Source organism: Lampetra fluviatilis, chromosome 52 (genome assembly GCF_964198595.1).
Source record: "Lampetra fluviatilis chromosome 52, kcLamFluv1.1, whole genome shotgun sequence".
Lineage (NCBI taxonomy): Eukaryota > Metazoa > Chordata > Hyperoartia > Petromyzontiformes > Petromyzontidae > Lampetra > Lampetra fluviatilis.
The window spans coordinates 3,279,374-3,292,132 of NC_136326.1; the positions used below are offsets into that span (position 1 = coordinate 3,279,374).

Sequence of the window (12,759 nt, forward strand, 5' to 3'; positions counted from 1 at the left end):
TTAAGGCTACACGGTGGATCTTTGTCTTTTATTTTTGTCTTTGCTTCTGCTGCTGCCCCTGCTGCTGCCGCTACCGCCGCCGCCGCGCAGATCTCGGAGGGGCTGATTGTGCGCGTGGCGTCGAGCGGCGACGAGTGGGCCCGCGTCTGCGAGCAGCCGCGGCCGCCGGCCGAGCTCGGCCTGGACCTCGACATGGAGCCGCTGCACGCGGCCATCCACCAGCTCGACTTTGTGCAGATGAAAGGTGACGGTTTGCCGCGCCACCGTGCCGCCGTGCCGCCGTGCCGTGCCGCGGACGTGCATCGGCGTTCCAAAAGCTCTCGAGTCGGTTTCGTTGGCCCGGGCGAGAGGGAGAGAGAGAGAGCGCGCGAACGCTCAAGAGAAGTCTCGCTGGTGCGCGTTCACCGCGTCACCGAAATGACAACAGCATAGCGGGTAAGGGTGACGCGCTGGCAATGAGGCAAAACAGAGATCGGCATCAAAAACAATTGCGTCACGCGTGGAAATCAATTGTCGCGAGTGGATTTTAAAAGTAATGTGTCCGAGCAAAACTTTGGTCAATGTAGTCGGAATAACATAGCAGCACTTGCCCCTGCAGTCTGTTCGAGGCTATGCGGGGGATCCTCCCCCATACCCCCCCCTCCCCGGTTCCCCCCCCCTTCCTCCCATCGCTTGTCCCTTTCTTTCCCCCCCCCCCTGCTGGTTACCTTCCCCTTCAAGCTCCTTTCCCCTCCCCATATAAACCTTCATGCCCCCCCCTCCCGCTCGCACGTGGCCCCCACGTGGGTGGGGCAGCTGGCCCAATTGACCCTCTTCATTGGGCAGCCGTCGCGCCGAAACTCCGTGCCGCTGTTTGCGGAGTTTCTGTTCCCCCCCTGCCCCCCCCCCCCGCGCCCCCCGTTTCTGCGTCTTGTACCGGGGCTCGCGTTGGAGTTATAGTGATACAAATATATTTAAACACAATAACACAACACTGATTCTATATGGGTGGGGAACCTTTGCCTTTCGCGCAGCGCCACCGGCCCCCGTGCTGGAGCTGTCCTCCGAGTGCTGCACGGAGGGCAACGCCGCGACGCTGTGCTGGGCGCCGGCGCCGCGCACGCCCGTCCGCGTCGACGGCTTCATCCTGGAGCTCGACGACGGCAGCGGGGGGGCCTTCCGGGTCAGTGCAGGGGGTCGCCGAGGGGGGGGGGGGGGCTCCCGCTGCGGGTAAACCACGCGGATCTTCGGCCCGCGCGGGTCAAAGATCCGCGCGGTTTAAGCGCAGGCACGGGTGCAGCAGTGGCCCGGCAAAAGAGCCGACATCGATTCCCGCTCGCGGGTCACCGACACCGCTGGCGATCTTCTCAACCACAAATTGCTCGGCGACCAAAATTGCGTGACAAGAAGAGGCATTTATTTGGAATTCGGTAAAAAAAAACAAAAGACAAAAGCTCGATGTTTCAAGAGCCGCAGTGCACCGTGAATTCGAGACGGCGGTCCTTGATAAATAACGGCCACGAGGCAGCAGCCCTTAAAGAGCCTTAATCGGTCCTGGACCTCCCCTAAGTCGACTCAGCCTCAAATGAGTACCCGGTGCGGTGTGTAAAACATCACCACTCGGGAGAGAGAGGCAGTGTGGACGTGCTGACCACCCACCCCCTTCGTGCGCCACACCGGCCTTCGTAGGTGCTGCTCGCTCGCCGCACTTGCCCCAACGGTCCGTTAAAGGCTACACGGCGGAAGGGGCAGCCTTACTTGTGCTCGCGAGTGCTTATGCATGAACGTGCGTGTCCGTGCGTGCCCGCGTGCAGGAGGTGTACGAGGGCACGGAGGTCATGTGCACGCTCGATGGGCTACACTTCAGCAGCACGTACCGCGCGCGTGTCAAGGCCTACAACCACGCGGGCGTCGGGCCCTACAGCAAGACCGTGCTGCTGCAGACTTCGCCCGGTGAGCTGGCGGTGAAACTATTTTAACTGCGAAACTATTTTTTTTATATTACCGGGAAAGGGCCCACTTGAGCTTCCATGCGTAGCTTTTTTTCAGGAGAGAACCGGGCAAGCACAAATGATGGCTCAACACGGTGGCTTATCGTCAAGTGGAAATGTGTAGCAGCAGCAGCCAAATATTCTAAACGTGGAGGGGAAAAAACGGAAGACCCGGAGAAAAATCCACATGACCACGGGGAGAGAGACACTTTAATTACCGTGGGTGGCAAATCATTGCGATGCTGTCTGAAGATTGAGGGAAAAGTTCAAATGGGTTCTGCTAGAGCAGGCGACGAGTGGGTAGAGGAAGGGTGAGTATGACCTGCTATTTGGCTCAACCAACTGGCTTATCACGACGTGGGAATTTATAGCAGCAGTAAAATACTCTGAACGCGCGACGTTGATTCTAAATGTGGAGGGAAAAACCGGAGAAAAATCCACTGCGACCACAGGGAGAGAGAGAAAACATGCAAACTCTGAATATACAGCAGGCGTCAGGGTCGGGCTCGAACCCACGACCTCCTGTATATCAGGCGAGGGAGTAAACATATCCTAGCCACCGTGATCATGATGAGAGAGAGACACCGCAAACACTGAAAATACAGCAGGCGTTAGGGTTGGGCTCGAACCCACGACCTCCTGTACACCAGGCGAGGTAGTTAACATCTCCTAGCCACCGTGATGATGATGCGAGAGATGCAGACTCCAGATATACAGCTAGCGACAGAGTCAGGATCGAACCCACGATCTCCTGTATACCAGGCGAGGTAGTTAACATCTCCTAGCAACCGTGATCATGATGAGAGAGAGACACCGCAAACACTGAAAATACAACAGGCGTCAGGGTCGGGATCGAACCCACGACCTCCTGCATACCAGGCGAGGGAGTAAACAACTCGCCATTGCGGGCGGTCCGTTCCCGGCGTCCCTGCCTCCTCTCGGTCCTCGGCTTGGCACGGCAAATAGCCAGTGGGGAAAGACAGCAAAGAAAAGAATCCGTTACTGGCTTGGCTTGGATGTGCCAGTGGAGAAAGGGGGTAGAGGAGGCGTGCCGTGCCGTGCGGTGCAGTGGCGTGGTTCGCGTGGGACCCGACTGCGGCGCACGAGGACGTGGCGGTGTCGAGCGAGGGCCGCGTGGCCACGTGCCGGAGCTGCGAGGACCGCGTGGTGATCGGCACCGCTGGGTTCTCCCGCGGCGTCCACTACTGGGAGGTGCGGCATCATGATCATCGGACAGTTCATCATCATCATCATCATCACTAACGATCGTCGTTGTCGTCGTCGTTGTCGTCGTCGTCGTCGTCAGCCATTGCCGATCCAATGCTGGATGAAGGCTTAACCAAGGTGTCCCCATCACGTGCCATCTATTCCGGCATCGTCAACATTGAAATAAACATCAACCAATGGATCATCGTCGTCATCATCATCATCGTCGTCGTTAGTCACGGGGGCAGGGGGGTATGCGTTAATATTAACACCGACCAATTAATCATGATCATCATCATCCATGGCCTATCTACTGCTCCTGCAAATACCGTCACTCTCTGTCATCATTGCCTTCAACTCTAACGTCGATATTAACCAACCAATACCGTAACGCTCTTATCGGTAGCATCAGAAGTATGTTGGCACCGTTGCAGCACCACCGCACACACAACAGCTCACCGTTATGGGTCTACCGGTGACTCCGAATCGTATCAACAAGACAAACGTCTTTCGATACGTCAATAGCGGTACGATTATTTTAAAAAATATATATTAATGCCGCCTGTCAACTGGTGCCCCTAGCTACCGATCACTACGGAGGCAACGCTCCATTACAGTTCATTGCTTCTCTGCAGATGAGAAGACAAAAATATATGTGAGACGATGCATAATCAATTCCTGAATCGAATCTCGACCGCGCGTCGTGACAGTTCATCGAATCACCATGCGTGTTGCTTTTTTGTTCCCGCTTGCTGTTTGCTGTTTACTTCATCGTTTATTTTTTTTAACGCTTCCATCGTCTTGGCGACGCGCGAGTCGCTCTTTCAAAATGTGACTCATCCTGGATCCCTTCGAGTTTCCCGCCTGGTTTAAGTAAAATAACCTCGGAACCAGAAAACTCGGCCGGAGAGAGAGAGAGAGAGAGGAGACGGAAGCGTCGAATCGTGATGCTCCGGCCGGGCCGAACCTCCCGGATAGCGGTGCGGGCCTCGCCGATGACGCCCGGCCCACGCCTGCTCCTCGCCAGGTGCGGCTGGACCGCTACGAGGGCCGGCCGGACCCGGCGTTCGGCGTGGCCCGGCGCGCCGTGCGGATGGACGCCATGCTGGGCCGAGACCCCCACGGCTGGGCCATGTACGTGGACAGCAACCGCAGCTGGATACTCCACAACAACACGCACATGCGCAGGTGAGGTGCACGGGTGGGTGGGGTGTGCGTCCAGGTGAGGATTGGCAGGTGAGGTCACGGGCAGGACCAAGGAACCCTTCGGGAACACATCCTACTGCGCGTCAAACAAGGAATTACCGGAGTGCATTGGCATCTGTGGATGAAACGTGCATTGCAAATGTCAACCAATGTTTTATAATTATCAGTATTTTATGTATGTGTAGTGACTGACTGGGAGACGCTAAGAGTAGGAGGCACTGTGTTTATTGACACGGCCTGACAGTAACACTTAGTAACTACTGTTCCCAGTCAGGTCGGCTGTTAGACTGCCTGACTGGCGACGCCGAGATGGCGAAGACTCCAGCAGCAGCACGACAGGGACCCCACTCCACACGACAGCCCCGAGGTCCCCTCCAGGGCCCCTCTTTTACTGTCAGCGTGGCCTGGCTCCGCCCCCGACCACGCCCCCTTCTGGAACCTCCTAGCGGGTTCTCGATCTGCCCCTTCCGTGGCCCTTCCCCTAGATCCCTCTCTGGTCTATCACGTGACCTGCTGTCAGTCAGGGCCGCTGTAAGCTGCAGATCCCCTTCCCTACCAGCAGCCAGCGCGATGCTGCTACGTCACCGATTCTATGTCACTACATATGTATGTTGAACTTCTTTCCGCTGTACGTATCCAACCTTGCTAATCGGAGGTGCGGGGGAAGGACAACAAACTTTGGGCCTCTCTGTGAGTCTATGCACGTGTGCGTATAGAACTTGTTTTGCGCTGTACATCGTCAGCCTTGCTAATCGGAGGTGCGGGGGAAGAACGACAACACTTGACAAGATCTCACGCGGGGCGGCGTGTGCCGTTTGTCGCTCCCCGTGCGGCAGGACGGAAGGCGGCATCGGGAAGGGCAGCCATGTGGGACTGCTGCTCGACCTGGAGGGCCGGACGCTGTCCTTCTTCCTGGAGAGGGAACAAGTTGGATCCCTGTCCCTGGGCTCAGCCGAGGGGCCGTTCTACCCGGCGCTGAGCCTTAACCGTGGCGTGCAGGTCGGCGCTCGCACTTTCCCGTGGATATTTTTTTTTTCTCAGGATCCTCCGGTTTTTCCGCCTCCACGTTTAGAATCAACGTGCGGTCAGAGTATTTGGCTGCTATGCATTTCCACGTGAAGGTAAGCCACTTCGTTGGGCTATCATTTGCGATAGCCGGGTCACTTCTGAAAGAGAGCTACGTAGCTCAGTGGGCCTCACCTGGTAAGATAAAAAAAACATAATAAAATAATTCTCACGACGTTTCGGCCACAACGCAAGCAGCCGTCCTCAGGTAAAGAGGACGGCTGCTTGCGTTGTGGCCGAAACGTCGTGAGAATTATTTTATGATGTTTTATTTTTATTATTTTATTATTTCCATTCTACGTGACTTTACCGAAAGAACCAAGAAGATGAATCCCTGCAGTCACGAAAGTTTTAAATCGAAATAAAAAAAATAGTTTACAGTTTCATAGTTTATCGGGCTGGTCACAGGTGCACGGCTAAAGTTCACTTGGGAAGGGATGGCGGTTGTGCATAGAACCCACACTGACCAGCGTGGTGAAGTTTAGTTCATTTCGCGTGTGTGTGGACATGTGTCGACGTGGTGTCAATGCCCACCCGTGTCGCAGGTCACCCTGTTTTCGGGCCTCGACATCCCGGAGCTTGGCTGCGGCAGCAAAGTGACTCAGGCCTGATGGACAAAAGGCTTCCCCGGAGCCAGCGCCGGTCTTCCCAGCAAGCCACGGACGACACTGCCCCCCCCCCACAATCCTCCACCCTCCCCAGACCGTCGGCACGCAATTCCCAGCCGCCCCTTCCCACGAGCCACGCACAAGACGGACCGCTCCAAAGCGGCCGTTGCCACGTGGGGCAGCGGTAAACATCGATGACCGTGCTGTACCGATGCGTCCTGTTGTGTGCGGTCACAGTTCTGGCGAGCCGGCGGCTTAGACAAGGCTGAGGGCATTGAACACGCAACGCGGTGGTCACGCAACGTGCACGCAAAGCATGATGAGAACGTCGTGTCTTCGTGCTGTTTGTGAGCACCTCCCTTTGCGCGTCGTCAAACCCACGTGGCCATGGTTTAAAAAAAAAAAACGATGTGAAGCGATTCGCGTTATTTTTTTTGTAAACGATGGAAATGTACAGCTCTGAGTGATTGTCGGTCGTGGTGACGTAGCAGTGATGGTAGTCTGGAAATGGACGATGTTGCATTGCCGTCCGTGGCACTTTCGATGATTGCGTTTGCTATGATTTCATGATCGATTGAGCAGCGATTCGGTCTTCTTGTCGTTCATTTGTATGGCGGGGGGGGGGGGGGTCACATCGATGTTGGTGAGTGAGTCAGCGAACGAGATACTCGTTTGAGGATCCATTGACCCGTAGACTCGCAATGACATGCATAGACTCACACATACACATGGCTGGTGAATATCTGACATGTTGCCAGCGAATGGCTCCTATGGAGACCCATAGATTCACACACTCACCTGGTGAATATGTGAAACCCTGTCAGTGATTGACTGAAGCAGACAGTGGTTTTACGATGTGGAGCCAGGAGGGCCCATGAGGGCCCAGGAGGCCGTACGTCTGTGCTGCATCCCCGGGGGTAACGGTCGGTGCGCTGGACCTGCGATTCCAGATGTCTCCGGTTCGATCTCCTGGCGGCGGCGGCAGTTGAAACGACGATTCAAGATTCTTAAATCCACCTCCACCGCTGCTGCTGATGTCCACCCAGCAACAAAAAATGGGTTCACGGCAGGTGGCAGGGTCGCGTGCGGTGGGGTAAAGTGTGGGTACCCCCCCCCCCCCCACCTCTTCCAAGACATTTGTCCACAAAGTGGGAGAGTAGGCCAAATTACCCTCTGGAGGGGGAGGCGCTCTCTAGGCCTCCTTGTGGTGGAGAGCCTTCCGCAAGCAGTGGCGCCTAGCAAGTGATTGCAGGGCTGCACCTTTACCCTTTTCACCCTGCATTGGGATGTGTTTTTTTTTTTGCCAATTCCATGAAAGAGTCGTTTGGATAACGTGAGCTAAGGCCTTTTTTTTTTGCTGATGTCACCAAAATTTCTGGGTATTTTGTGCCGCTAAGACAAAAGAAATATGTACAAATATTCTGTGTTCCTCGCACAGAATGTATTCCTTGGTGCTAAATCGACCAGCGTGAGGGTGCAGCCCGTTCACTTAGGGGCGAGGGGCAGGCTTGGGATGGGGCGCGCGGCAGACAAGGCTGCAGAGTCGAAAAGCTTTCACAAAAGCCAAATTCACCTCGTGAGAAATTGCCAGAGTGCAAACTTAGAACTTTTGACGCGCATACGTTTTGCTTTTTTACCGGCCTCAGTGTGGTTTTTGTTTGTTAGTTTGATTTTCCCCTCAGAATTCGCACCCTTCGAGTGATTACACAGGGTGACCATAACGGTGTCATCCTTTATTTAAACGTTCTAATTTCACCGCAATTTTAGCTCCGGTCAGAAACGATATACACGGGTGATAAGTTTCAGATTTTAACGTTCGGATTATGGGTTTTTAAGGACCAATTTTTGTATATTTTTTCAAACCCTTTAGTCCTTCGGATCTCTTTCCACGATGTAATAATGGAACACGTCCTCGTGCTCACAACAGCGACGTCATCGCCCATTGACACCGCTTTTGGCGGGAAACCCCGCGCTGAACGCTGAATCTGCGTAATTGTATCACCTCATCCCCTCACTTTGCGCTTCTGGGATCAACCCCAAACCGGCTCTAAACCCTTTCCCGTTCCAATGACGTACATGCACGTATGTGTGCGTCATCAGTTTTTCTTCCGGTACCGAGGCTCCCACAAGGCCATGCGGGAGGGCATGTGGCACGGTTTGGCGCCAGCTGTCGTAGAGTGCGGTCGTGTCGCTACAGTTCTCTGCGGTGAGTACAACGTCTTTAAAAATAACGGCGCTGCTACGCCTGTCTAGGATTGATCGGTGAACGGGGGAGCCCACCGACCCTACAACTTGCAGTCGTCCCGGAACGGGAAAGGGTGAATAAGTGGAGAACGGCGAGCGGAGCACGCGGTGCCGAGTGAGTCGGAGGCACGGCGCGGGCGATGGCGACGATGAGGCCGTCGCACTTTCCACGGTTTTGTCCGAAATTTCACGTCCAGGCGCGATGTTTTTTTTAATTTTTCATTTCTTCGCATCGACCTGGTACTCGGGGAGCAAACGAAGATCTTACATCGCGTAGACCTCATCCATCGACGCCCGCCGGTGCCCGTCGTGGGCGGTGGTGCCCATCGCACGTCCCCCCGTCGAGTTTCTCGGCTGCAATGTTTTTTTTTCCCCCAAACGGCCGCATCTCCATGCGTCCAATGCATTGGCCAGGAGGCGGTGGCCGGTGGTGGTGGCTGCTGCACTGTGCACCCGGCCTGTGATCCAGCACTGTGCAGGCAGCAGTGAGGGTTGGTGGACCACCGCACACAGATGTTGTGAAACTCCCTTGCCGTGGGGGAGCAGAATGCGGCGCAGCTAAAAGCGGACTGCACCTACTCCGTCTGTCTGGGATAGAGCGTTGCCCCCTCGCACGCGCGGATTTTCTTCCGGGCGCTCCGGGTTTTCTCCCACGTGTAAACGCTCGTTGATTGTCCGATAACCTCCGTCATATACAGAGGACCGCAGGAATTTGGCACCGGCTCACCGCGTGGACATCTGTGAAAGAGAGCTTCATCGCTCGTCGGATTCCTCCGGTGTCAGTAAATATTCTGATGCTAATGATCTTTCCCGCTTGTTCAAAGTTCCTAGCGCCTCCGGGTCGCCCCCGTCTTCGCAAGTGAACGTTTATCGTGCGGCGGTGCGTTTCAAAGTTGAATTGGTCACGAAGTGGTACGTGTGACACTTCGTGATAATTACATTGCTCAAACCATTTTCGGTTCAGCAAATATTTCCGCGCAGTTCAATCTGTCCCATTATAATGATGGTGTGCCGTTCGGTAGCAATTGCGACTCAACGCAATTTTGCACCGCGCGCAAATATTTCACGGACGCGAAATGACCGTGACCCTGAGCCTTGCGTGGAGCCATGCTCAGGGTTTGTTTGAAAGCCAGGAGAAAGAGGTGGGGCCTTTAGGAAAGAGGTGGGGCCTTGAAAGCAGAGGTGAACTTTAAGAAAGAGCCGTCTGGAACGCTCTTCTTTCCGATATTAGGAAGTAACTGGGAGCTATGCACTTTTAAATCTAGATTGAAAAGATTTTTTTTAGAACTGCTTTTTGTGCGGTGGCAAAAGAAGATCAACAAACATACGCGTACAAAGAGGTGGGCTCGAACAAAGAGGTGGGAAACTCTTAAGAGAGAGGTGGGGGCCTCGTTCCAGACGGCCGGAGAGCTGCCACGGAGAAACGAGGCCTGGCAGCGGCGGAAACTGACTCCCCCGTGACGTTAAAAATCAAAAGTTGTATCTTTTAAACAACAAAAAACATTTGTAATTTCTAAATATCCTTGAAGAGAGAAAAAATATCTCAAACTTTTGGTTGTGAATCGTGACAATAGTTTTTTTTGTTGGTGAACGTGGTAATTATGAACTGCTTATGTGTACAGTGCCAGTGATATGATGATCTGCGGTAGTGCATGCAACGAGAGAGAGACTGGACAATTGAGCGCGCTTTCAAAACGTGGCCGTTTGCTTTCCCGTTCTTTCTGTCATTAACAACAAGAGACATATTATTGGTTATTTCGGTAAAGTCACGTAGAAGGGAAATAATAAAATAATAGAAATATAAAACAATTAAAATTATTACGACGTTTCGACTGCAACACAAGCAATCATCATCACGTGTGAAATCCACAGCAAGAAAACCCGCCACTTTTTTCAAATGTTCTTGCTGTGGATTTCACACCTGATGATGATTGCTTGTGTTGCAGTCGAAACGTCGTGAGAATTATTATTGTTTTATATTTCTATTTTTTTATTTTTTCCCTTCTACGTGACTTTACCGAAAGAACCAAGAATATGAATCCCTGCAGTCACGAAAACTTTAAATCAAAACAAGAGACAATTTTTGATTATTGTGCAACTGAGTGAAGAAAACACAGTCGTGTGTACTTTGCGATCTCATATTTATCGTCGACGCGATAATTTCACACGCCGTCTCTTGAGCCCGCGCTCCTCAATCTTTCGGTGCTACAGAGAATTAGTTTTTTTAACACGTTAACTGTCAATATCTTATTTAACCGAGCGAAAAGCCCATGGTCGAGATGTCGTTGTATATCTTCTTGCTTTGTATTTAATTTTTTCGGAATATGGACTCACAACGATGTTACATTTCGAAAAAAAATAAGATATTTGACCTGCCAAAATGTGTTTTTTTGTATGTCGATCAACACTTTTTGCAGAAATCACGAGGAATGTGGGGAAATGTGGCGCCAAAACTTTTCTATGCGATACATTAATCCTTTGCGAGGTAAAAAAAAATAAACGTATAATGTAATTTGAGCGATAATCATGGCAAGATAAACATAATACTTGGGGTTAGTTTAAAAATACAAAAAGCCCAATTTTTTTTATAAGGTAGTATCTGGATTTCGTGACGCAATCAGTGCCTCTTAATTAATGCTGCCCTGGGTGATCTGTTATGTTACGGCCCTGGTCGCTTGAATCCAGTCCGGGTCTTGCTAATTACAAATCTTGCACGTGATAGCATTGGCGGCTGGTCTAAAAAAGCCTTTTGGGCAGGATGCCACTTAAACATTCATTGCAAAATATCTAACACAATTCCAGTTTTTTATATATATTTAGGCGCCTTGAGAGATTAGTGGAAGGCGCCTTACAGATCAATATAAATTATGATTTTTAAAAGGGGAAACTTAAATGACACTTTTTTTCTCCAAACTTTAAAAGTGATTTCGTAAATATTGTCACGTCAAATCGATTCCATTTCTCAGTTTTATGGGTTGTTATTTTGCACTGTCATTTATCCAAATTACATCGTAAGCTTTTAGAGAAAGCGAACTGTGAATGAATTTCCACCACGTTCATAGAGAAGAGAATGCATTATTCGGACGTTATTCAAGTATGGGGCGATATGACTCGCCGCCCCGGTGAGATTGCCCATCTCGGCATCTCATTGGCTGGTTCAAACTCCTCCCACCGAGTGCAACCACCAATGAAGGGAGAGGGGCGCAAAGAAATTCCGCCCCTGGCCAATGAGAAGCCGCCGTTCCATGGCCAAATTTGACCGGTTTAACACGTGGGGCTTTCGCGACCGATATTATTCCTAATAAAGTAGTTTTTTGGGTTATATCGCGTAAATATCGTTAAAACTGCCACAACCCGTCTCGGCCAATTATACATGTTTTTCCGCGTAAACAAAACGTGCCAATTTGTGTGTACTTCGCACCTGATAGGCTCGCAGTCGATGACATCACCTGACTATTTAAGACCGGAAACAGGAAGACTCGTTCACAATTCTGGCAATTCGCCTGATGAAGCTCGCTGGTAACCACCAGCGAAACGTCGTACTTAAATTGTAAAGTTGATTGATCAGCTGCCACTGATGTGATACAGCAGAGTAACAAAAACTCAAAGCATTCATCAATAACACTGCTTTAAAATAAAATATATATATATAAAACAGGCAACGTTTCGGGCAATGGTCCATGGCCATGTGGTGCTATGAAATCACATTCGAAAATGTGTTATTGACTAATGTGTTTGATTTTGCACCTGGAATGCGCGTGATAATCACAGGCTGGCATGGAAAACCTGGACTGGAATCCGTTTCTGAACGTCCAGAAGTCTTAAGAATCACTCTGAATGTGGCACATTGTGACGTCAATTACCTTGCATAATTTACTTACTAACATGTTAACGGATTTGATATTTATGAGAAACAAAGATACTAATAAATAGTATTTTTTGGAAGTGTGCTTCTTTCTCATTTTTTCATGAACGCGGACGTAAATATGATGATGATGATGATGCCGATGTGTAGTGGTCAGCACATTGGATTTGAGATGCAGAATTCGCCGGTTCAACCTCCCCTGCTCAGCAGAAAATAAGTATAACCCGTAAAAACAAAGTTTTTCACTATAAATCCTTTATATGCGTGGCGGCTCGAGTCCTCTCGTCCTCTGGCTTGAGATGGCTGCCACCTATGGGTCAGATGATTGCATTGCACCATTAAGCAATTGGTAATTAAATATAATATTTTTGTCCTAAAAAGTGTAAAATTTTGGAGAAAAAAAATTCACGAACATTAATTGTCACGCACAACGAGTCTGTGTGGAAAATGTCAGCTCGTTTGGATCACGGGAAGTGGGTTCAAAAACGACCGAAAGATTTGCACGGTCCTAAGCAAGCAAGCGAACTTAATATAAAGGATTTAAAAAGTTGCTTCCAACCACAGTCAAGTCGATCGGCAGGTCGCGTGGGGTGGT

General features: G+C 51.2%; 1 protein-coding gene across 1 annotated transcript in view; it reads left to right on the top strand.

Moving 5' to 3' along the window:
• The window catches only part of LOC144949090 (E3 ubiquitin-protein ligase TRIM9-like), a 41,025-nt gene extending 28,791 nt beyond the window's left edge, over positions 1-12,234 (top strand). Inside the window, exons 6-12 of the mRNA XM_078878925.1 lie at positions 91-244; positions 1,014-1,162; positions 1,794-1,932; positions 3,040-3,182; positions 4,204-4,364; positions 5,219-5,381; positions 5,993-12,234. Coding sequence (XP_078735051.1) covers positions 91-244; positions 1,014-1,162; positions 1,794-1,932; positions 3,040-3,182; positions 4,204-4,364; positions 5,219-5,381; positions 5,993-6,058 — 975 coding nt within the window. The 3' untranslated portion in view covers positions 6,059-12,234. The remainder of the gene's footprint in view (positions 1-90; positions 245-1,013; positions 1,163-1,793; positions 1,933-3,039; positions 3,183-4,203; positions 4,365-5,218; positions 5,382-5,992) is intronic.
• The last annotated feature ends 525 nt before the right edge of the window (positions 12,235-12,759 follow it).